This window comes from Mustela erminea, chromosome 11 (assembly GCF_009829155.1).
Source record: "Mustela erminea isolate mMusErm1 chromosome 11, mMusErm1.Pri, whole genome shotgun sequence".
NCBI lineage: Eukaryota > Metazoa > Chordata > Mammalia > Carnivora > Mustelidae > Mustela > Mustela erminea.
In genome coordinates, this window is record NC_045624.1 from 4956093 (window position 1) to 4982549 (window position 26457).

General features: G+C 39.6%; 1 protein-coding gene and 1 non-coding gene across 3 annotated transcripts in view; both read right to left on the minus strand.

The window, feature by feature from the left end:
• GALNT11 (polypeptide N-acetylgalactosaminyltransferase 11) overlaps nucleotides 1-26457 on the minus strand; it is a 53402-nt gene that overhangs the window by 11023 nt on the left and 15922 nt on the right. Inside the window, exons 2-7 of one of the 2 annotated variants that reach the window (XM_032304565.1) lie at nucleotides 18104-18150; nucleotides 15977-16309; nucleotides 8468-8591; nucleotides 6360-6526; nucleotides 5083-5208; nucleotides 2512-2761 (exon numbers count right to left, since the gene is read on the minus strand). In XM_032304565.1, the coding sequence (XP_032160456.1) occupies nucleotides 2512-2761; nucleotides 5083-5208; nucleotides 6360-6526; nucleotides 8468-8591; nucleotides 15977-16271 (962 nt within the window). In that variant the 5' untranslated portion in view covers nucleotides 16272-16309; nucleotides 18104-18150. The remainder of the gene's footprint in view (nucleotides 1-2511; nucleotides 2762-5082; nucleotides 5209-6359; nucleotides 6527-8467; nucleotides 8592-15976; nucleotides 16310-18103; nucleotides 18151-26457) is intronic. The other variant, XM_032304564.1, reaches the window with a different exon arrangement.
• Nucleotides 12420-12536, minus strand: LOC116569766. The gene has a single exon (XR_004277189.1). It is a non-coding gene; the product is annotated as a small nucleolar RNA SNORA15 (small nucleolar RNA).

A 26457-nucleotide genomic window follows, 5' to 3' on the forward strand; every position in this document is an offset into this window, starting at 1 on the left:
GTCACTCCTCGTCAAAAGTTGTTCTATACTATTTTGTTACTGAATACATGTTTGTGATTAAAAGCATTAAAAATTAAACAATGAAAACCAATGCCCATGTGTCGCGGCCAGCACGACGAATCGACCAGGGTAACCTTGAGGGCTAAGAGGACGATGAAAAAAGTTAAAAGACAAAGAGATGGAGACAGGAGGGACACAGAAGATGATGTCCAACAGTGCTAAATTTATTCCACATCTTACAAGCATTTATAAGGCAGACCAGAACAGGAGGAGTAATATGTCAGTACATAGTCAGATGACCACAAGCTTCTATAACAAGTTTACATTTACTACAAACAAACCTCGTGATGCCAGGTGATGCCAGGTAGTTTCGGCTAAAGCCATTAGCAAGACAATCAACCAGGGAGTGGGTTATGGGAGGTACAGAACAACAAGGTCTAACTAAGAACTCAGGACCCTGGCCACTTTGTTCCCTACTGCAGGGAGAGTGTGTGGGAAGTCACGTAGGCGAACGCACGACACAGCACAGACCCTTTCTCAGTGCACTCAACTTTCCCGTCCTTAACCTTGTCAAAGTGTCCGGACTTTGAAGGAGACACAAGTCAGGGCCTGGTTTGGTTCTCGACTCCAGCAGTGCCGTGGCCTCCAACACCCATGAAGATGGTGAAACAGGCAAGACGGGCAGAAGCACGGACACGGAGAGCACGCAGCAGCCGGGCTACCGTCCTCCTGCGTGGCGCATCTTTACCTTCTCACAGAGAACACCACGGATAGTCCGAGAGGACAGAATCCGAGTCGCTGCCGTCAGCCTCCAATCACAGGACATGAGGCTGTAGAGACCAGAAACCCAACCAGACAGTCCCCGGATGCAGCCTGCCTGAGAGCGGGGAGGGGGGTCGTGACCCACCCGGTTCTGCCACTGAGTTTAGCAGAACTGCAGCGGATTCTCACCCGAAGCCCGAGGGAGCAGAAGTCGGCCCCGCTCGGCCAGCAGAGCACATCGGCCCCCAGGAGCCGGCGGAGGTCTCCCCTCCACGTTCGGGTCAGGTGGAAGGAAGCTGGCAAGCCCCTACAGGCCAGCCGCAGAGCCACGGGACGTGCTGGGAAAACATCACCTCCTAAAGGTAGAGAGAGGCATGCCCTCCAACCAGTTCTCCTCTTGTAAACTAGAAGGGGGGAATAACAGCGCGGGTAACAGCACCATCCGTGGCATTAAAGAAAGACAATGGAAAACCACCCGACCTCCTCACCAACAGTAAACTGGGTAAGTTACGATATATTAACAGATCATGACCCTCTTTCATTGCTGTATAAAGCAGAGCCATACACTGTAACCCAGATGAGTTTTTTAAAGCAATATTGAGTAAAAGCAGCAAGGACAAAAGGAGTCTGATGGCTTCATTTTACATGAAGTCCAAGAACAGGCAAAACTAAACTATATTGTTTAGAGACGCAGGCAGAGATGGTAAAACTACAGGAAAGTGAGGAAATGATCACCAGGTCAGGGTAATGACATCTCTAGGGCCAGGGGCTGTGACCACAGCAGGGATACAGAGGGCACCTGGATGCCGTGTCTTGACCTGGGTGGTAGCCACACAGGTGTTCATATTATAACCATGTATTAAGTTGTGTGCATCATACATATATACATATGTGTACTTTTTACATACATTATTTTGTCACAGGTTAAAAAAACTAGTAAATCCAAAACAAAAAAAAAACCCTATAGGTCCAAGAATGTTAAAAAGTAGAAACAAAGGGGCGCCTGGGTGGCGCAGTGGGTTAAGCCACTGCCTTCAGCTCAGGTCATGATCTCAGGGTCCTGGGATCGAGCCTCACATCGGGCTCTCTGCTCAGCAGGGAGCCTGCTTTCCCCTCTCTCTGCCTACTTGTGATCTTTCTGTCAAATAAATAAATAAAATCTTTAAAAAAAAAAAAGGTAGAAACACAGACAAACCTCCCCGAAATCCACATGAGAAATTTAAAACGAAAAACAATACATAAGCAGATTTGTAATATTGAGAATATGAATGAGAACTAAAAATAATTTCTGCACTGTGACTTGTAACTATACTAGCAGAAATCCATCCTAAAAATCCCAATTACAGAAACGCTTATACAGCAAATGTTCCTCACAGCGCCACTCGTACTAGCAAAGAACTGAAGATAGGTAAATGACAAAGGCAATAAACCATGCTGAACCGACATTAAAAAACACAGCACATGGGGTACTCCTACCGTATCCGATGCACAATTATCCCAAGATACTGATCTTAGCTGTCTGCCTTCCTAAGTGATACATCCCTCAGGACATGAATAATTCCCAGGTCACAAATCTTTCCTCGGAAGTTGGCACAGCACATAAAATCCAGTGAGCATTCAAGAATTTCTAATGGACAAATTAAGCTACCACTTCTGCTCCCTGCAAAGAAGGGATTCTCTTCAAAATATTTTTTTCTCTTTTGAAGAAGTACTGACAGGAATTTTTCCAATCTGGAGGAGAAATCTCACTTTATTGGTGCAGTAGCTCCCTCTGGTCCTCCGAGCTCAGAAAGGGGAACAAGATCCCACTTGAAGTGAAGCCCCCAGTTGAATCCTCCCCGCACAACAGGGGACGAGCTGTAGGCGAGCGTGTCCGCGCTGATGATATCGATGACCGGGCACACCACGGTCCGCCGGTCCTGCTGGATGGCAGCCAGCAGGGGCTGCAGCCACATCACATTTACTTCACAGTGGCTGTCCAGGAAGACCAGGACTTCTCCTGAGGAGGCAAACAGCAGCAGGCCTGAGAGGTCACAGCACTCCGATCGGGGCGGCCGCTAGTTCCCTGAGATGCTGCGTTCACGGGGTGAAATACACCCGCCTCCCTCCCAGCCGAACGGTCAAAGCATTCCTCTACGCCAGTCAGGAAGAGAGGAGGACTTTCTAGCCGGAAGTCGGCCTCAAGTGCACTGCTAGGATTGAAACATGTATCAATCAATCCCAATTCTCCTCAGGGAAAAGATGCAAAGTCTCATAGGAACAATTCTGTTCTCTGGACAGAAAGCTATGGACTGCTGTACAAGGGCAGTGGCCACTTGTGTGTAAATGTTTTTATTACACTTACTGCGATCAAAAGATTTCTAAATTTAGGAGTGCCTGGTTAGCGCAGTAAGTTAAGTGACCGACTCCTGGCTTCACCTCAGGTCACGGCCTGGGGGTTGGGAATGGAGCTTCGAGCTGGGCTCCGCACTCAGCAGGGTCTGCTTGAGATTCTCTCCCCTCTCCCTCCACCCTTGCCAGCCCTTCTCTCTAAAAAAAGAAAAAAAAATTCTAATTTACTATACATTTCCCTGCCTGAGAACATAACTGTCTTCACTGGTGACACAGAAACATGACATAGTGATCATCGCTACAACACAGCAACTCTCTCAGGAGTGAGAGACACAAGTACCCCTTCTGCCATGCCAGTGACATGGGTTCCCTTCTCCTCTGAAGTCACTACTCAGTGGCCACATGCTCACTTCTTCCATTTTTCGGCTTTCCTTCCTAATTCCCCAACCTGGTCAGCTGTAGTGGCTTTCATGAGCCAATGAGGTATCTTTTCTTCTAGTTAGTAAAATAAGAATCATAATGATTTTAACAAGCCCCTACACCCCAAGTTCTGGAATTCTCAAATTACCTTCCTATTTTTTTTCCCCATATCCATACACTACTTACAATATTATATACCTACTATTTTTAAACTAAATCATTTAACTTAAATAAATTTATTTTAAAAGGCAATTTTACCAAGATCAAAAATGAAAATCAGAATCACTAACCTTACAGAGGTAACCATAAAGAGAAATACAATGGTTCAATACCATGTAACTGAGAACTAACCAGATATATTTTCTGCAAAATACTAAATTTGATACTTTTTTTTCCAAAGATTTAATTTATTTATTTGAGAGAGCGAGAAAGAGAAAGCATGAGGAGGGGGTGAGTGGCAGAGGGAGAGGAAGAAGCAGACTCCCCGCTGAACAGCCCAACATGGGACTCGATCTCAGGACCCTAGATCATGCCCTGAGCCCAAAGGCAGAGGCTTAACCTGGGACACCCAGGTGCACCGTTCTTTCTTTTTCAAAGGGGAGGTAAGTATATGCTGGAAATGTCTTAAAGATAGATTTCTAATAGAGACTTTATCTTTGATGGGATCAGAAGGATTGAGAATTTTAAAGAAAGTATCTTTATAGTTTTATAAATCAGTTTTCATTGTTTTTTATTTTTATTTTTTAATTAATCTCCACACCCAGTGTGGGGCTTGAACTTACAACCCAAGATCAAGAGTCACACACTCTACTGACTGAGCCAGCCAGCTCTGTGGTAAGTCAATTTTCAGTATCATGTCCATTTATCCAATAAAAATCATGATCCATTATCACCAGAGGTATGTATTTGAACTTAAGAATTACTGGCTTAATTCAAATCAAACAGTTTGAGTACACAGACTTTAAATGTTGTATGACAAAAATTATAGGGGCGCCTAGGTGGCTCAGTCTACTGAGAGGCCATCTGACTCTTGATTTCAGCTCAGGTCATGATCTCAGGGTCATGGGACTGAACCCTGTGTCAGGCTCTGCACTCAGTATGGAGTCTGCTGGAGATTCTCTCTCTCCCTCTCCCTCTGCCCCTTCCCCCTGCAGGCTCACTCGCTTGCTCGCTCTCTCAAATAAATAAACCTTTAACAAAAAAAATAAAAGTAAAAAAAAATTACAGAAGTTCAGATACATTTTGCTTTACTCTTCTCCTTATATAAGTAAACAAGATACAGACCTACATGAGCAGCAATAATTTGCAATAAGGACCACTATGAAAACAGACCAGTTTGGACTCTAGAGCTCACCTCCCTGGAGTCTGTATTTTGGGACACTGTTGTCCCAAGAAATACAAAATTCTTTGGAAAGAAACCCTTTCCAAAGTGAACACAAGCCTTTTCTCTCCTGCTGACAATGCCCATTTAGGAAATCACTTTTCACAGATCTCTGCACAATAAGAAAGGCTCCAAGGACAAAGCCCTTGTCACTTCTCCCCCACTGAGAAGAGAGCAGAAAGTTATACCTGTAGAGTGGGCTGCTCCAATCATCCTTCCTCGAATCAATCCCTCACGCTTTGTGTTTCTTATCACTTTAATTTTTCCAGGGAGATATTTTTGGACATATTCCTCTAGTTCTCCTTTCAAATCATCTGAAAATAAAGAGTCATAATACAACAACAGGAGACATATACAAAGGCTTTTTTAATAGCTACTCTAAGATTGTATCTGATACTTGCAGCAACAAATTATCAAGTAATTATTACAGAATCTTTTGCTGCTTTATTTAAAAAAAAATTATGGTTTATCTCCTAAGGAAGAAAAAGGAAGGGTAAGAGCTGAAACAGTAGCCAAGAAGAATACTTAATTTATAGAATTATTCATATTTCCACAGCAACTAGCACAATGCTTTGCATAAAGAATGTTTGATATGATTATCTTGAGTGAATGAATGTTCCGCTGACAGCATTAAATCAGATTTAAAACCAAAATAAGGTATATCTTTTGTTTGAAATTAACTGTTACTCCAAATCAGAACAGTTTTAATGGCTTTTTAAAAAGATTTTATTTATTTATTTGACAGAGAGAGAAACAGCAATGCAAGCAGGGGGATTGGGAGAGGGAGAAGGAGGCTTCATGCTGAGCAGGGAGCCCGAAGGAGGGCTCGATCCCAAGGCCCTGGGATCATGACCTGAGCCGAAGGCAGACACTTAACGACTGATCCACCCAGGTGCCCCTGGTTTTAACAACTTCTATTGCTCCTACTAAGAATTATATAATAACAGCAGGAAATATGTCCTTTTATTAATTTAGTATCTTCCAAGGACACTAAATATTTTTTCTAAATTCTAGCTCATTTACATTTAAATTTCATAACTTCAAATATCTATTAATTCTTTCCATTGTTAGTAGATAAACCATCGTAAGTTATCATGAATTTTCACTTAAAAAAAAATAACTACAGGGTGCCTGGGTGCCTCAGTGGGTTAAGCCTCTGCCTTCGGCTCAGGTCATTTTTATTTCAAAATAACTATAGATTAGCAAATTTTTTTCAAAAGGTAGGCCAAGGGAAAAATTTCAAGGGCCAAACTTAAATAGCACAGTCTGTAAAAAGATCACAAAGCTGTTTCCAAAAAATTATCCTCTAATCCACAAACATACTTACTTGTTGCCGACTCCCCTGCACCTGCTGGGACCAGAGTCCTCCCTGCCATCGATCTGAACTGTCAGCTGCTGCTGCTGATTCTAATCCCACCGTGATCAACAGCCCAGATCCCATAGTATCAGCGACAACATCCCTTACCAAAGTCACTGTCATCGTCCACAAGGATGATTTCATGAAGGAGCTGGGCTGGTGTGCGGTCTAGGACACTGTGCACAGTACGGAGCAAGGCAGACAAGGCTTCATTGTAGAAACAGATAACAACACTAGCGACTGGCAGGTCCACAGGGTAAGACTTGTCTTTACATCTGTGAAGACACATATGAGAAAATGTGATGTCCTGAAAGGTTCAATGTTTTAGGTCATTACGCACTAAACATTAACTGCCTCTTGCTCAGACTCCTTCCTACAATGTAACAAAAGTTTCTTAAAAAGCATTTAAGGGGGGGGTGCCTGGGTGGCTTAGTGGGTTAAAGCCTCTGCCTTCGGCTCAGGTCATGATCTTGGGGTCCTGGGATCGAGCCCCACATCGTGCTTTCTGCTCAGCTGGGAGCCTGCTTCCCCCTCTCTCTCCTCCTGCCTCTCTGCCTACTTGTGCTCTCTGTCCAATAAATAAAATCTTAAAAAAAAAAAAATTTAAGGATACACTGGTATCATACTCAAGGTTTTACAGTTTGTTAATAACTACTCTCTCCAATACCTGCTACTTTGCTTATTTTTAGATTAACATTTAAAATTTTTTTTTTCGGTACAGAGGTTACATAAAAATGTGTTATTTGTATGGAATCACTACAAGTTTTTAATGCAGTATTCATAAGCTCATGTTTAGCTTCTCCACAATGAACATTCAAAAGGAAGTAAGAGGGGCGCCTGGGTCGCTCAGTGGGTTATGCCTCTGCCTTCGGTTCAGGTTATGATCTCAGGGTTCTGGGATTGCGTCCCATATCCGGCTCTCTGCTCAGCAGGGAGCCTACTTCCCGCCCACCCCTCTGCCTGCCTCTCTGCCTACTTGTGGTCTGTCAAATAAATAAATAACATCTTAAAAAAAAAAAAAAGGAGTAACAGAAATATAAAACTTTGTATTTGAAAATTTTATTTATTGCCCAATAACAGAAAAAGATTTGAATAAACTAGGACATGACCAAAATCAAGATTCTATCACACAACTATATGATAAAAAGGGTTAGATGGCTTCAAGCAACAATAATAAAAAATCACTAACTTAAAGAATAAAATCCAGAATTCCATGTTCTTTTGCATGGCATACAAAGCATTCCAACATCTGGACCCTGGCTACCTCCAGTCTCCTGGCACTCCCCACGCTGTGGCCATAGTAATGGTTCCAGTGCCTTTTCAAGCAGTGTCATGACTCAATCTGTCCCCCATGCACGGAGTAGTCCCCTGCACACTGCTCAGCCAGCACCCTCTAGGAGGCCTTCCCTCATCACTCTGGTTTCAGGGTCCCCACGACACCAGCTCCTACCACAGCCCTCCTCCTAGCACTACCACAATTACCCATTCCCTCATCTATCTTCCCTACTAGGCCTGTGATCCCAGGAACTATGTCTTACTCTACTTATTTTCAAGACCTAATACAGTGTCTATAAAACAAAGGTGCTCAAAAAAGTCTGCCTGTGGAATGACTAATTGACCAACCCACATGAATGAAAAGCCTTTGAAACAAAACCAGTGGCGCCTGGGTGGCTCAGTGGGTTAAAGCCTCTGCCTTCAGCTCGGGTCATGATCCCAGGGTCCCGGGATCGACTGAACCCACATCAAGCCCCACGTCAGGCTCTCTGCTCAGCGGGGAGCCTGCTTCCTCCACTCTCTCTGCCTGCTTCTCCGCCTACTTGCAATCTCTGTCAAATAAATAAAATCTTAAAAAAAAAATGAAGACCAAAAAGTGAGATGAGAAAAATTCTTCACTGATTTTTAATTCCCTTTCCACAAATACAATAAACATTTAAAAGAAATTTACGCTCAGAAGTTTATCTAGTTAGATGCAGTTAATACCTCTAGCCTTCTCTCTATGATTTTAAATTTCAAAAGAGACAGAGCAACCTCCAGAACTCTGTTAGTACAATCTTCAGCTTCAAGTGTCACAGGAGTGGAAATCTGTCTTGAAGTTTTCTAGTATCCTGAATGATGAAGCCTAAATGCATTTAGTAACACCACCCTCACAACTTACTATAATACCACTAAAAGCACGGTCATTAAAACGCAGCAGTATAAACCACTGAGAAACGTACGCAGCATTTCTGGTGTCCGGCACATCTCTGTGGTAGCCCAGACGGTTACTGATAAGCATGTTGAAGGCATGTTTCTGATAGCCCAAGTCTCTCAACTCCTGATCACGTTCATTAAAAATCATACCTGTAAAAGATTAAAGTTACAGTCAGTATGTTAAATCTGGAAAGGTCTGCTACAGTTATTGTCATATTATGATCCTAAGAAAATCTTGACTTTAATCTCTTATAACTAAATAGCCATGTTTCTCAAATCTAGATTGTCTCCATTTTCAAAAAAGTAATTGAAGTTAGAGTCAAATTTTTGTCAGTCTAGTGCAAAAAGCAGGTGTACCTTAATCATAAATGATACCTGTTCACTAACCATTAATCTTAAGAATATTATCAAGAGAAAAAAATTACAGATGTCTTTTCTTCAAAAGACTTAATGATGGTATTTCTATTAAAGCAATAGACTACAGAACCCATCTGGACAACAGGTCCCAATGACAGGCAAGTTTTTATAAGAGCCCTCCCCTAAAAATTAAAAAAAAAAAGTGCTACTGATAAACCTTTCTATAAAAAGTCTCTGACTCCAGACTTTAATCAGCTTTATAGTCAAGAAAGCCAAGAAATTCCCTCAGAGAGCCCATCAAAATCACTACAATTGAACATTCTTGTTCTAACATTCAGAAACCTTACCTTTACATACAAGGATAATTTCTCTTTTGCTTTCTTTCCCATCTCAAACCTTTAACCTTTCCTCACAGAATGACTCCCTTGTCCCAGCATTTCCCAAAGTCTGGTCACAGAAATCTAATTTCACTGGACATTAACAGATGTTCAAAAGAAAAAAAGGATTTCATGGTCAAACAATTCAGGGAAACAATGGATTTTGAAAGTCGAATAGGTTTTAATTTTATTTGGAATGGAAGGACAATCCTGATCCTTTAATACTGTTGACTGTTTCACAGATACCAGTTGTGAGGGATGGGATACAGAATGACTCCAGTCCCCAGATCCACTTTGGGAAATACTACCTCTTAATATGCTTTTTCTATGAGCTTTTAAAGTTGGAGTACATTTTTTTTAAGCAGAATATTTTTAATAACAGAACTCTAGAAACTTTATTTATTTTTAAAGATTTTATTTGACAGAGAGAGACACAGTACGGGAGGGAACACAGGCAGGGCGAGGGAGAAGCAGGCTCCCCCCCGAGCAGGAACCCCAATGCGGGGCTCGATCCCAAGACTCTGGCATCATGACCTGTGCCGAAGGCAGACGCTAAACAACTGAGCCACCCAGGCACCCTAGAACTTCATTTTAAAGCAGTGTTTAGTGTCCTTGCATCGTCTGTTCTTACTGGCTGTACAGTAATGAAAACAGAATTCCATGTTTTGCTTCTATTACAGAGTGTTTTCCATGTACTAAGATACCCTAAACAGTGATCCTCAATCACCTGAAGATTACTTTCAGTCTTTGTCAATAAAAGAATTGTGCTGACATTTCAACCATTACTAGTTTTCATGGTTTTACACTGTAATACAGATTTTAAAAAAGGCATTCTAGTACAGTTAATATACAGTGTTGTATTAGTTTCACATGTATAATATACTATACTCAGTGCTCATCATAGTAAATGTTCTCTTAAACCCCTTGACCTGTATCATCCACCTATTCCCACTCACCTCCTGAGAACTACCCGTTTGTTCTCATTAAGGATTTCTTAATTTGTCTCTTTCTTTCTTAAATTCCACATGAGTGAAATCATATGGTAGTTGTATTTCTCTGACTTATTTCATGTAGCATTATACCCTCCAGACCCATCCATGTTGCAAACAGCAAGACTTCATTCTTTTTTGTGGCTGAGTAGAATTCTAATGTGTATATATACACACACCACGTCTTCATTATCCATTCATCTACCAACGAACACTTGGGTTGCTTCTACAATTCAGCTATTATAATAATGCTGCAGTAAACATATGGGTAACACGTATCCTTTCAATTTAGTATTTTTGTATTCTTTGGGTATACACCCAGAAATGGAATTACTGGATCGTATGGTAATTCTATTTTTAATTTTTTGAGGAACTTCCATACTGTTTTCCACAGTGGCTCTACCAGTTTGTATTCTCACCAATAGTGCGTGAGGGTTTCTTTTTCTCCACATCCTCATCAACACTTGTTTCTTGTGTTTTTGATTTTAGTCTTTCTGACCGGTATGAAGTGGTAGCTGCCTTTTCCTGATGATGAGTGATGTTGAGCATCTTTTCACATGTCTGTTGACCATCTGGATGTCTCCCTTGGAGAAATGCCTATTCATACCTTCTGCCCATTTTTAAATTGGATTATTTGGGGGTTTTGGTGTGGAGTACATCCTTTTATTAATACAAAAGAACAACGTTCTATTAACATTTTATAAGAGGATGCAAAATCCTTGAGAGCAGAGACTTTGATCATGTTCAAAACAAAAACTGCTACAGGGCGCCTGGGTGGCTCAGTGGGTTAAGCCTCTACCTTCGGCTCAGGTCATGATCTCAGGGTCCTGGGATCGAGCCCCGCATCAGGCTCTTTGCTCGGCAGGGAGCCTGCTTCCCCTCTCTCTCTGCCTGTCTCTCTGCCTGCTTGTGATCTCTCTATCAAGTAAAAAAAAAAAAAACAAAAAACAAAACACACTGCTTGATACCCAACACCTAGGACAGTGCCTTGCACAAACTTGATCCTCAATAAATACTCCTTGATTCAATAAATCAAAGGACTAGCTCATACTAGACACTGAAAGGAGTATTTTTTTTAAACATTTTATTTATTTATTTGACAGAGAAAGATCACAAGTAGGCAGAGAAGCAGGCAGAGAGAGAGGAGGAAGCAAACTCTCCATGGAGCAGAGAGCCTGATGCGGGGCTCAATCCCTGGACACTGGGATCATGACCTGAGCCGAAGGCAGAGGCTTTAACCCACTGAGCCACCCAGGCGCCCCTGAAAGGAATATTTTCTAATATATATCTCTTGATGAAAAATTAATCCATATTAAAAGATCACTTTATGTCCATCATAAAATGTGTTGTGTTTGTGTACACACATACATATACACAGGAATATTATTCAGCCATGAAAAAGGGAACTCCTACCATTTGTGACAACATGGATGGAACCTAGGGCATTATGCTAAGTGAAACAGAGAAAGACAAGTACTATAATACTGTATGATCTCACTAGAGACAGAATAGATGCGGTTGCCAAGGTGGGGTGGGAGGAGGTGCAGATGGGGTGAATGTTGGTTAAAAAGGTACAAACTTAGAAGTTCTGGGGATGTAATGTATAGCATGGTAATGGTGAATAATACTACTGTATTTGTTTCTGAAAGTGGCTAAGAGTAGATCTTAAAAATTCTCATCTCAAGAAAAACACTTTTAACTATGTGAGGTGATCAATGTTGACTTACTGTAGTAATCATTTCACAGTATATGCTTGTATGAAATCATTATGTTATATACTTTAAACTAATACAATGTTATATATATCAATTTTATCTCAATAAAACTGGAGGGAAAAATCACATTAGCTTACTTTTGTCCTTCCCCTGTTCATATAAAATCATAGCCAATTAACTAGCATGCCAGGGGAGTTTTTTTTTTTTTTTTAAGATTTTATTTATGTATTTGACAGACAGAGATCACAAGTAGGCAGAGCAGCAGGCAGAGAGCGGGGGGAAGCAGGCTGCCCGCTTGAGCAGAGAGCCCGATGTGGGGCTCGATCCCAGGACCTTGGGACCTGAGCTAAAGGCAGAGGCTTTAACCCACTGAGCCACCCAGGCACCCCAGAGGAGCTATGTTTTTTAATTTAATTTTTTTCAGTATAACCACAGCAATTTTAATACTGCATTTGGAAGCAATATAATCAGTTCAAATAGCAAAATGATTCAATTAAACTAGTACTTGGAAGCCCTTGCAAGCTTAGTATTAGTTCATTTATTTGTATCCACGTTAGAAAATGGTAAGCTACGAAAGAACTCCCCATACCATCAGGCACTGGCTTGGTGTCTGGCTGTGTCTACTACGGATAAAAAGAACACAGTGTTCAGCCATGCCTCACAGGAACTATTTCAAGTTCTTTTATAATTAACTGCAGATTAAATGAGAAAATCTAGTTCTAATTTTAAATTTATTATTGATCATCTTTCTAAAATGTACAAGTTATTTCCCCTATTTATTTTTATTACTATTTTTTTAAGGTTTTATTTGACAGAGAGAGACAGTGAGAGAGGAACCATAGCAGAGGGAGGGGCAGAGGGAGAAGAGCAGGGTTCCCGAGCAGAGAGCCTGAATCCAAGACCCTGGGATCATGACCTCAGCTGAAGGCAGACGCTAAAGGACTGGGCCACCCGGGCGCCCCCCCGCCCGACTGTTTAAAGATAATGCCCTTGGCAATCACCATACTTTTAACTATTACTGATTTTTATGAATTCCTTCTAAATCAAGTTTCCTACACAGAAGCTAAGGAGGTTTTCATTTTTCTCACTGTGGTAAAATGCAGACAACACGTGGATTACCGTCGGTGACAGGAGCACACTTACAATGTGAAACTCATGCCCATTAAAGGCCCCCCCCCAGCCCCTTTAGCCACTAATCTGCTTCTAGTCTCCATGCATTTGCCTATTCTAGACATTCATATGAATGAAATCATGCAGTATCTGACCTTTTGTGTTCTGCTTCTTTCACTGATCATATAACATTTTCGAGGCTCCTCCTGGTTACAGCATGGGTCAGAACCTCATTCCCTGCTATGCCTGAATAAGTCCCTGCACGGAAATACATGCTGCTTGTCCTTCCGTCCACTGATGAACGTCTGAGTTCTCTCTACCTCTGTTCACTGAGAACAGCACTGCTATGAACATGGATGCACAAATCTTTGTTTGAACATATGAATGCAATTCTTCTGGATATATACCCGAGAGAGGAATTGCTGGATCATAAGGTAACTCTAAGTTTAACCTATTGATGAACCAGCAATGGATGAAGGTTCCAATTACTCTGTATCCTGGCCAAAAATTGTTATTTTCCTTTTTAAAAAAAATTATAACCATCTCACCAAGTGTGAAATGGTATCCTCATCGTAGTTCTGATTTGCATTTCTGTAATAACGATGTTGAACATTTTATGTGTCTTTGGAAAAATGTCTATCAAATTCTTTGCCCATTTTTAAATTGGGTTGTCTTTTTATTATTGAATTCTTAAGAGTTCTTTTTATACTCTGGATAATGAACGCCCATTACAGACAGGATACACAAACATTTTCCCCCATTCTGTGGGGTGTCTTTCTTCTTTCCAGATTGTCTTCTTTGATATACAAAAGCTTCTAATTTCAATGAAGTCCAATTTATTTATTTTCTTTTGTTAACTTATAATTTTGGTGTCATGTAAGAAACCACTACCAAACCCAAGGTCAAGAAGATTTATCTTTAGGATTTCATCTGAAGGTTTTATGCTGTTAGCTCTTCTATTTAGGTCTTCATTTTGAGTTAATTCTTACAGATGATATAAGGGTTCGACGCTTCTCCATTGTACGTGGATTATCTATTTGTCCCAAAAGCATTTGTTGAAGAGACTATGTCTCCCCCATTGAACTGTCTTGACACATTTTTAAAAATCAAGTGGCCAAAAATATCACAGGTTTATTTCTGGACTCTTAGTCTACCCACTGATCTATACATCTGTCCTTAGGCCAGTATCAGACTGTTTTGATTAATGTAGCTTTGTAGAGAGTTTTGAAGTGTGAGCCCTCCACCTTTGTACTTTTCCTAGATTGTTTTGGTTATTTAGAAGCTCTTCTAATTTCACGTTAACTTTAGAATCAGCCTTTCCATCTTTTCAATAAACCTTATTTTGATAAGGTTTGCACTGACTCTCTGGATGGCTCTGGGTAGCAATAGTTCCCTAAATAGCCTTTAGTATTCCAGTCCATGAACCTAACATGTCTTTCCATTTATTTAGGTCTACTTTTATTTCTTTCAGTAGTTTTGTAGTTTCCAGTGTACAAATCTCACACCTTCATGGTTATACTTATTCTTAAGTATTTTATTCCTTTTGATACTATTGGAAATGGAATTGTTCTCTTAGTTTTATTTTCCAACTTCATTGCTAATGCACAGAAATACAGCTGGTTTTCATGTGTTGATCCTGTGCCCTGCAACTTAGCTGAATTGATTTCTTAGCTATAACAGGTTTTTTGTATGTCTGTTATAAAGTATTTAGTTTTGCAGCTAAGCAATCTGAGTTTGTTACATTTCAAGTGTCTACAGTTTTCTACTTTCAAAGGCAAATACAAGGCCCATTCAAAACAGTAAACCCAATGTTACTTCTTTATAAAAGTTTTCTACTAAAGTAACTTAAATAAAGAGGCTAGAAATTTACCTATTAATGCTTTTTTTTTTTAAGATTTTATTTATTTATTTGACAGAGAGAGATCGCAAGTAGGCAGAGAGGCAGGCAGAGAGAGAGGAGGAAGCAGGCTCCCCGCTGAGCAGAGAGCCCGATGCGGGGCTCGATTCCAGGACCCTGGGATCATGACCTGAGCCGAAGGCAGAGGCCTTAACCCACTGAGCCACCCAGGCGCCCCAACCTATTAATGCTTTTCAAGTGTCTAAATAGCAATCTGAAAAAAGATAAGGTTTACTTTATGAAAGTTGAGGAAATAGTTTCCATTTCTTCATGTAATTTTAAGTATTTTCAACTCCATGTATTTGAAAATCATTAAATCCTAGAAACTGATTTCTTTGAAACTATGATCAAATAAAAAGAAACATTTTAACATTTCCTTTATATCTTATGGATCTTTCAATCTTTGAAATATCTCTTTTACTTCTAAATTACTTATTATTTGAGATTTCTAGGACAAGATTAAAGATCTTTCTAAGTTTTAAAGATAACCAAAATGGCTCATTTGTCCCTTCAAATAAAATTTGCTAAAACCAGGATTCTAAAATTACAGTACACAAAAAAACATATACAATAGATTGCTTCCAAATTGAACAGAATATAATTTTTGATGAAAAAAGTTTTCCTTTTATAAGAGTTTACAAACTCCTATATTTAATATTCTGCCTTATCTTAACAATTCTTGTAAGTAGAAATCTTATTAGATATAATTTCAGCTTATCTCTAAACGTAACAATGCATGTTCTGTTTTAATGAACTCTGCCTTTCAAAATATGTTATATATAATCAAGTTACCTTTCTACCATCTCTTTCCATTATTAAATAATGCTAACAACTAAAATCTTCCCCCGTAAGTTCCATTTCCTTCCCTCCTCCCTTCCTTCCTATTCTGGACCTTTTTACTTTCTCCCAAGTCCTCATAAAATACTGAAGTCAGAAATGGCTAAATTAGAATATAACTCCCCACTGAATCTGCAAAATCCTAGAACCTCAACTAGTTCATTAACAAAGTAGAGGGGAAAACGACCCATTTCTAATCCCCTGAGCAACATGTGATTTAAAGAATAACTAAATTTAAACTTCCAACACTTACCCAACTCGGAAGAGAATTTCATGTTGCCTTTTTCTGGATCTTCAACGTGATTATCTACCGTATCATCAATTTTGTTTACTTTGAACTGTGACTCTAACACTCGACTTGGGCCTCGAGTGAAACGGGGATAGAATTTTTTGGGAAATGGTCCATGGGGCCCGGACCCCTTGATGGGCACATTCTTAAGTGGCTGAGTCACTTCACTGAAGTTAAAATAAATAAAAAGCAAAACCGTCCAGGTCGCAGATGTAAAAAGGCATCCATAACAGAAATATCGAACTGTGACACTTCCCATTATAGACCTAGCATAGCTGAAGGGCCATCTTCAATCTCCTGAAAAAGAAGGACAGCTAGGTTAGACCCTTCAGGACACTTGTAAATCATCCACCAAGTTCACAATCACTGTTTTCCAAACAACCGAGCAGAACTTCTCAACTATTTACTTAGGACCCCAAAGCACAGTGTTAACTAAGACTCAAATAAAAGAAGATATGTGGATAGCACTGAATTAAAAAAAAAAAAAAAAAGGATTCAACAATTAAAATCATAGGCAGCAAAACAGCTGACTTCCTCATCTGTGTTAATGGGTATTTTACCTTTAGTCTAGATTGCTTACAGTGTGGTAATTTCTTTCAGATTCCGGCTTTTCATGAGGAATACAATTACCTTATGTATCATGGCAGTCTATCTAAAGTCCAGACTTCCACTACAAAATTATAGGACTCTTTCAACCCAAAGATCTTAAAATCTGTTATTAAAAATAAGCAGCCTGAAGAAAACTGTCCTACTTCCCAATCAAAAATTAAACCTGCCCTAATGCCTACTCTAGATTCAACAGTTATAGTTCAAATTTATAAACGACAGTAGAGGTAAAGTGAAGGAATCTATAGCTTTGATAATAAGCTTCCTAGTGAACTCTGATGCACAGTCAGATTTGGGAGCCAATGGTACAATGAAAATACAAGATTAAGTACTAATCCCATTCTGTCACATAATGGCTATGTAACTTGAGACAAATTACCAAATTTCCTTAGCCTCACTTTCATCAACTGTATTCCAAGTTAATAATACTATCTATCTTGCTGGATACTTGGAATTAAATGAAATACTCAGAATTATATAAGACATGTAAAATATCAAGTACAATGATTAACACACAAAACACAGTGATTTGCACTGGATCAAGAGAACCTCCACAAACACTGTGGTTAGCTTTAATTTCATTTGTTCACTGTATTCCCTCACTCAGCATAATGAATGGCACAGAAAAGCTTTGAATGATACCTACAGAATGAAAGAGCACAACACAAATTCAACATTAATGTTTCCCTCCTTCTCATTAGGTCTAAACTTAATATGTAATATGAATGGTATACATAACCACCTGTTCCTTACAGTGACCCACATGTCCCTATCTAATCTGGAATTACCTCTCTTACTATATTTTCTATTACTTCCCTCCTCATTCATTTCATTCTAGACACAGGTCTCCTTAGGGTTCACCAAATGTGTCAATCATACTCCCACTGAGGGATTACGCATCAGTCCCTCCCTATGCCTGGAATACTTTTCATCCCAGCTAACTTCATCTCTGTTGAATCTTTGCTCAAATACACCTTCTCAGTAAGTTTCTACACTAAGGTAATTTAAAACTGCAATTCAAGCACAGAACACTAGCTCTTCTGATTCTCCCTACTCTGCAACTTCCACCTTCCTAAATACTACATAATTACTATTTCTTGTCCATCCCCTCTGCCTTGCTAGAATGTAAGCTTCATTAGCAAGAGCTTTTGTCTGTTCATTTCCCTGTAGCATCCCCCCAGCTTACAACAATGCCTGGTATGTTTAATAAATATTTGTGGAAATTAATGACTCAATTACTGCAGTACAGTTTTCAATGTTTGAAAATGCTGGGTATTTATAAGTGAATGTATTGCGGTCACATTCAAGCCAAGCAGTACCTTATGCTATACAAAAATATCATGACTACCTTATTTCAACAATATGAAACTAGGCAGAGTAACAGTCATAGTTATTATTTGAAAAGGTACAAAAAACAATAGGCTCTCATTGTCCAGTTTCACAAGTTAAATAAAGGTCTTTGTGATAAAACAGGAGACTACTTTCCATTTTGTCCACTGCATGCTCCTAGGTTCCCTCTTGGCTGCCAGGACCTATGGGCGAAATGAAAAAGTTTTTTCAAGACCTCACCCATAGGATTTGGCCAACTCTGTCCAGATTATTCCCAGAATACCCCTCCCAATCCTAAGCACAATAGCCCAAACATCAAGAGTCCTTGCTTCCTGAACTGAAAATTGTATTAACTCTCAACCATTCTATCAGGTAGATATTTTCAAGCTATATTATGACAATTCTTTTTTTTTTTTTTTTAATTTATTTGACAGAGAGAAATCACAAGTAGACGGAGAGGCAGGCAGAGAGAGAGAGAGGGAAGCAGGCTCCCCGCTGAGCAGAGAGCCCGATGCGGGACTTGATCCCAGGACCCTGAGAGCATGACCCGAGCCAAAGGCAGCGGCTTAACCCACTGCGTGACAATTCTTTAGAGAACATTTTTTACATAGTCCATCCTTATACTAAATTAGGGAACCTATAAAAATGAGAGGAATTTATAAAATCAGATCATTTGTTTTATATAATTAACCATAAGAGTCTTCAGAAACAAAGACACTATCAGTTGTAGACAGGTCAAGAAGTTATTAACAAACATGAATAAAATACAAAGCAATTAGATACCTGTTATTTAATAAAATAACAGGTTCTTAACTACTTAAGAAGACATGCAAACAAAAACCAAAAGACAAAATTTTAATCGAATCAATGCTAACAAAGAACAATAAAGTTTTTCTGTTTTGTGCTGTTTGCTATTCCTTCTATAGGAAATTATCCACGGCTTCAATATCCAAGGCTGAAAGCCTTTAAAAAGGAGGGTCAAAGCAAACATTTAAGGTTAGTTAATACAAAACAACTAGTGAACAAATTCTTTCAATCATAAACTTAAGCAGTTAATAAAGCCAAAACTTCAGCAGTTAGATGTCAACATAATATATTTTTCAAAAGTTAAATGAATAAAAGGCTAACCAGCTGTGTACAGGAATTTCCAATGAGACCAGGCAGTCATGGTCTGGTAGCTGCTGAGGGACAGGTGCCTTGTAAGCAGAGGGTCAGGGTTTCACCAGGGAGGTACAGAAGCAGCAGTCTGAGGAGAAGCACATGCAATGTGCTGATCAGAATGACAGACCACAGCTGTGAGCCAGGCAAGGAGAAATGGGAGGACGTGGAAGAATGAGACAAAATGAAAAACCTGTGCAGGGCCAATGCACCTGAGGTCCTGTGTGGCTGAGTAATTGCTGGAGTTATACTACAGAAAGAGTAACAAGGAAAGACTGATGTGGTGGCTGGAAAACAAGATGCCAACTCAACATTTTGGAGAGGTACAGTTAATGACAGAGGAATCCTTTCCAGATGCACAAACTGGAGATTCCCCAATAAACAATGTACCTATTGTGTAAATATTATTACACATACCATAAGCAACCCCACACACCCCAAGAAGATGGGTCATTTCTGTCTTTTCAAACCCATTATGTTTACCAAACACAGCATCCAGTATTAAAAATTAACAAGTACTTGTTTGTGTATTTAAAAATTACACAAAGTGTATTTTTGTTCCAGAAGAGGTTATAGGACCTTGATTCTGTGAAATGTGAAAATCTTAGAGAAGAGTATGATATGTGAGATGAGCACAGCCTGGGAAATAAGTGTCCGTGGTCAGGAGGAGGAGGTGAAGGACAGAAGACAGCTAACCAGTTTAAATAGTTTCATTAGACATTGTCATTATTAAGCAAAATATTCAGTATGCCAGCAAAAGTCCCAATTCTTCCACTCTCAGTCTAAGATTTCTTAATGATAAATTTGAAATCACTGCAAATTTTATAAATCAAAAGATAGCTTCATATAATTCCATGCATATCAACTTGAAAACCTAGGAAAATAACTTCTAAGGAAAATACACCTTACTCAAATTAACCCCAGTCCCAACAGAAATGCAAACAGACCAATCGTCACAGAAGTAGTAACATCGTAAGAGTTTCTCAAAACAACAACAAAAACAAACCACCACACAGAGAGCTTCACAGGGGACGTCTACTAGTCCTTTAAAGACCTATTGATCCTAGGGCGCCTGGGTGGCTCCGTGGTTAAGCCGCTGCCTTCGGCTTGGGTCGTGATCTCGGGGTCCTGGGATCGAGTCCCACATCGGGCTCTCTGCTCAGCAGGGAGCCTGCTTCCTCCTCTCTTTCTCTCTGCCTGCCTCTCTGCCTACTTGTGATTTCTCTGTCAAATAAATAAATAAAATCTTAAAAAAAAAAAAAAAAAGACCTATTGATCCTAATGCTCCCTAAACCACTAAAAAGAATACATAATAATAAATCTTCCAAATCTGTTTTATAAAACGAGTAGGACACTTATCTCAAAATCTGACAAAAATTGAACCTCCCAAAACACACATCTAATTTATGAATACCAATCTTATTAATATAAAAAAATCCTTTTTTTATGAATATAAAAAAATCTTAAGAATAAATACTACTCATAAACCTAACAAGCAACGTCTTTAAACATGTATGAGAAAAAACACAAGACACTCCTGAAAGCCCCAAAAGACTTGATCACATGGAAAGATGTACTTAACTCTTGAGAGAAACCCCAAATCATAAAAGTCAGCTCTCCTTAAGATAACTTATATATGTTACATAATTGTATCAAAAATACCAGCAGATCTTTTTTCTGGAGCTAAACAAGTTGATCTGGGAAAGAATGAACAAGCAGGGAACAGGCAGGCAAACCCTGAAAAACAAGTAGAAGCGGGGTGAGCCCTACTGGATTATAAACTCCAGGGTTTTTCTACCTAACAGCAGAGCATGACACATCCACAGACTAAAAACCAATGGGGCAGGATAAGAAACCAAGAAACAGACCCAATTACATTTAGAAATTTAGTGTAAATGGTTATAGATAACATCACATGCCAGTGAAGAAATGAATGACTTTTTGCTAACTGGACTTGGGACCACTGTTTAGCCACATGTTAAAGGATACACTGGGGTCCACCCCTCTCACCATTCACCAAGACACACTGATATGAATTTGATATTTAAATATGGATGAAAAAATTAACTATTGGGGCCACATCGAAATAAAAAGATTCTGCACAGTGAAGGAGACAGTCAACAAAACTAAAAGATGACCTTCAGATTGGGAAGAGCTATTAGGCAAATGACATATCCAATAAAAGGTTAGTATTTAAAGTATATAAAGAACTGATACAACTCAACATCCAAAAAACCCCCAAATAATCCAATTTAAAAATGGGCAGAAGACAGGAACAGACATTTCTCCAAAGACATCCAGATGGCCACCTGACACATGAAAAGATGCTCAACATCATGCATCATCAGTGAGATACCCCCTCACACCTGTCAGAAGGGCTAAAATAAAAAACCCAAGAAATAAGAAGAACGGTTTTGGAGAAGACAGGCAAGGATGTAGAGGAAAAGGAACCCTCGTGCACTGATGGTGGGAATGCAAACTGGTGCACCCACTATGGAAAACAGTATGGAGGTTCCTCAAACATGACTACCCTATAATTTGGTAATCCCACTACTGGGCATTTACCCCCCCACAAAAATACAAAATCAAAGGGATACATGCACCCCATGTTTACTGTAGCATTATTTATAATAGCTAAATTATGGAAGCAACCCAAGTTGCCGTCAAGAGATAAATGGATTAAAAAATGTGGTATATATACAATGGAGTATTATTCAGCCATAAGATGACATTCCACCATTTGAAACAACACGGATGGAGCTACAGTATATAATGCTAAATGAAGTCAGTCAGTCAGAGAAAGGCAAATACCATATGATTTCACCTTATGATTTCACAAATGGGCAAAGGGAAAAAAGGGGGGGAGGGGAAAGAAACCACAAAAAAGACTCTTTTTAAAAATTTTTTTATTTTCTATTTTATATTATTTTATGCTTTATTATTTATTATTTTATTGTTATTATTATTTACTATTTTATTATATATTTTATATTTTTATATTATATATATTTACACACACACATATATATATATATTATTTATTTATTTATTTGACAGATCACAAGTAGGCAGAGAGGCAGGCAGAGAGAAGAAGGGAAGCAGGCTCCCTGCTGAGCAGAGAACCTGATTCGGGGCTCGATCCCAGGACCCTGGGATCATGACCCAAGCTGAAGGCAGAGGCTTTAACTCACTGAGCCACCCAGGTGCCCCTAAAATTTTTTTAATCTAAATTCAATTTAATTAACATGTACTGTACTACTAGTTTCAGAGGCAGAATTTAGTGATTCATCAGTCAGTTGCATGTAACACCCAGTGCTCATTACTTCAAGTGCCCTCTTTAATGCCCAGCACCCAACTACCCGCAATCCCCTCCACAGCAACCCTCAGTTTGTTTCCTTTAGTTATGGTTTGTCTCCCTTCTGATTTCATCTTATTTTATTTTTCCCTTCCCTTCCCCTATGTTCATCTGCTTTCTTTCTTAAAATTCCGCATGAGCGAAATCACATGGTGTTTGTCTTTGACTTATTTCGCTTAGCATAACATCCTTTAGTTCCACCACATCATCACAAATGGCAGGAGTTATGGGGCGTCTGGGTGGCTCAGTGGGTTAAAGCCTCTGCCTTCAGCTCAGGTCATGATCTCAGGGTCCTGGGATCAAGCCCCAAATCAGGTTCTCTGCTCAGCAGGGAGCCTGCTTCCCTTCTTCTCTCTGCCTGCCTCTCTGCCTACTTGTGATCTGTCAAATAAATAAATAAAATCTTTAAAAAAACAACAACAAATGGCAGGAGTTCATTCTTTCTGATGGCTTAGTAACAGTACATTTTCTCTATATACCACTCTTCTTTATCCATTCATCTGTGGATGGACATCTGGCTCTTTCCATAGTTTGGCTACTGTGGACACTGCTGCTACAAACACTGGAGTGCATGTGCCCCTTTGAATCACATTTGTATCCTTTGCATAAACACCTAATAGTATACTTGCTGGATCATACGGTAGTTCTATTTTTAACTTTCTGAGGTACTGTCTTACTGTTTTACAGAGTGGCAGCACCAGCTTGCATTCCCACCAACAGTGTAAGAAGGTTCCTCTTTCTCCACATCCTCGCCACCATCTGTTGTTTCCTGAGTTGTTAATTTTAGCCATTCTGACTGGTGTGAGATGGTTTCTCATTGTGGTTTTGATTTGTATTTCCTTGATGCTGAGTGATGCTGAGTACTTTTTCATGTGTCTGTTGGCCATCTGGATGTCTTCTTTGGAGAATGTCTGTTCGTGTCTTCTGCCCATTTCTTGACTGGATTTTTTGTTTTCTGGGTGTTAAGTTTGGTAAGTTCTTTACAGATTTTGGATACTAGCCCTTTATCTGATAATGCATTTGCAAATATCTTCTTCTACTTCTAGGTTGCTTTTAGTTTTGTTGACTATTTCCTTTGCTGTGCAAGAGCTTTTTATCTTGGAGTCCCAAGAGTTTATTCTTGCTTTTGTTTCTCTTGTCTTTGGAGACGTGTCTAGCAAGAAGTTGCTGAGGCCAAGGTGCAAGGGGTTGCTGCCTGTGTTCTCTGGAATTTTGATGGATTCCTGCCTCACATTTAGGTCTTCAATCCATTTTATTTTTATATATGGTTTAAGACAGTGATCCAGTTTCACTCTTCTGCATGTAGATGTCCAATTTTCCCAGCACCACTTGCTGAATAGACCATCTTTTTTCCATTGGATATTCTTTCCTGCTTTGTCGAAGATTAGTCGACCATAGAGTTGAGGGTCCATTTCTGGGATCTCTGTTCTTTTCCACTGATTCATGTGTCTGTTTTTGTGCCAATACCATACTGTCTTAATGATTACTGCTTTGAAATCTAGACTGAAGTCCAGAATTGTGATGCCACCAGCTTTGATTTTCTTTTTCGACATTCCTTTAGCTCTTCAGGGTCTTCTTTGTTTACATACAAATTTTAGGGTTGTTTGTTCCAGCTCTGTGAAAAATGCTTTGGTACACTGACAGGGATTGCACTGGATGTGTAGACTGCTTTGGGTAGCACAGACATTTTAACAACAGTTGTTCTTGACCAGTCTGTGAGCATGGAATGTTTTTCCATTTCTTTATGTCTTTCTTCCTCAATTACTTTCACACATGTTCTATAGTTTTCAGAACACACATCCTTTACCTCTTTGGTTAGGTTTATTCCTAGGTATCTTATGGTTTTTGGTGCAATTGTAAATGGAACTGATTCCTTGAAGAAACAGACTCTTAACAATAGAGAACACTGCAATCACTGCCAGAGGGGTGGTGGGTGGAGGATGGGTGAAACAGGTGATGGGAATTAGGAAGTGCACTGATCTTGATGAGCAGTGAATAATGTACAGAACTGCTGAATCACCATACTGTACACCTAAAACTAACATAAAACTATATGTTAACTATACCAGAATTTAAAAAATCCAAAAAAATACAGAAGGTGAAACCATACAAGTAACAGAAGAAAACAAAAATAAATTCCTCTGTCATCTGGAAGTAGGCAAAAATTTTCTAGCTATAACTGAAAATCCAGAAACAATCCTGGAAAAGACAGATAAACTAGATTATACGAGAACAAAAACATGGGGGGTAGCAAAAGACACTGAAAGAAAATAAAAAGGCAAATGAGAAAGAAGAAAAAAATATGTGCAACTTTAACAAAAAGGTATTATCTCAGTATTAGATATCTATTGGTATATAACAAATTACCAAAAAAACAACACACATTTATCATCTCATAATTTCTAAGCAGTAAGCGTCTGAGCACAGCTTAACTGGATCCTCTGCTCAGGGTCAGGCAAGTCTTCAAGCTAATTGTCAGCCAAACTTCATTCTCACCTGGAGGCCTGATTTCAGAACTGCTCCCAAACTCATCAAGTTGTTGGAAAAATTCCTCCCCTTGTAGCTCTATGACAAAGGGGTCCTGTTAGCTGGAGGCTACTCCCAGACCCTAGTAGTTATCGGCAGCTCCTCACTATGTGGACATCACCACAACCCCTAACTTCATCAGGCTGACAATGAGGAGTCTCCTCCAGTCTGCTGAAAACTGAGTCATCTTCTTCCCTTTCTTCTTTTTTTTTTTTAAATTTTATTTGACAGAGAAAGATCACAAGTAGGCAGAGAGGCAGGCAGAGGGGGGGTGGGGTGGGAAGCAGGCTCCCTGCTGAGCAGAGAGCGCAATGTGGGACTCGATCCCAGCACCCTGAGATCATGACCTGAGCCGAAGGCAATAGCTTAACCCACTGAGCCACCCAGGTGCCCCTTCCCTTTTTTCTTTAAGATACATATGTATTTATTTAGTGAGAACGTGAGTGAGTGGGAAGGCAGAGGAAGGAGAGAATCTCAAGCTGACTTTGCACTGAGCCTGGAGCCCAACACAGAGTTCAATCCTACAACCCTGAGATCATGACCTGAGGTGAAGTCGAGTCGGCAACGGTCAACCAGCTGAGCCAGCCAGGTCCCCCAAGATGGAGTCTTCTATAATATAACCACAAGAGTGAAATCCTATTATTTTTGCTATATAACCTAAGCTAATCAAGAAATTGACATTCTCTCATCTTTGCCATATGCTGTTGGTTAAAAGCAAGGCCTAGGCCCCACTCCCACTCATGGGGAGAGAATTACATAAAGTGAGGGCAGAAGGCGGTAGGAAATCACTGGGGACCACCCTTCAGTCTTGTCAGCCACAATGAAAAGAACCAACACCCCTTCGAGACCATTCACAGAAACAGAAATACAACTGGTTCTTAACCCTGTGAGAACAGTGCTGAACCTTGCTCATAATAAGGGAAAATAAGCAAAATAAGTCCTCACAGAGATACAATTTCCCACCTGTTGGATTTATAAAAATCCAAAAGCTTGATGATATAGTCTGATAGTGAGGCTGTGGAAAAACTCTCATAATATGTGGTATATTACCTACCCTAGGCAATTCGGCAACAACTACTAAAATTACATACACATTTATCCTTTGACCTAGCTGTATGACTCCTAGGAATCTATACCACCCAGGGAAAAAGTACAAAACAATGTATGCACAAGGCTATTCACTACAGGACTATCTGTAATAAGCAAGAGGCTGGAATCAATCCAATTGTCCACTGATAAAGACCGGCTGAACAAATTAAGAAACATCCATACAATAAATATGCAGTTGTAAAAAGGAAAGAGAAATGTCTCTACATGTTAACTTTGGTTTTATCGCTACATATACTGCCAGGTGAAAAAAAGTATGATGGAGAAGAGTGTATACAGAATGCTACATAAAAATAAATCTATATTCATATAAGTAACTTCTTATAATATAAAACAAAGGATGGATAAAGCAAAGGAAGGACAA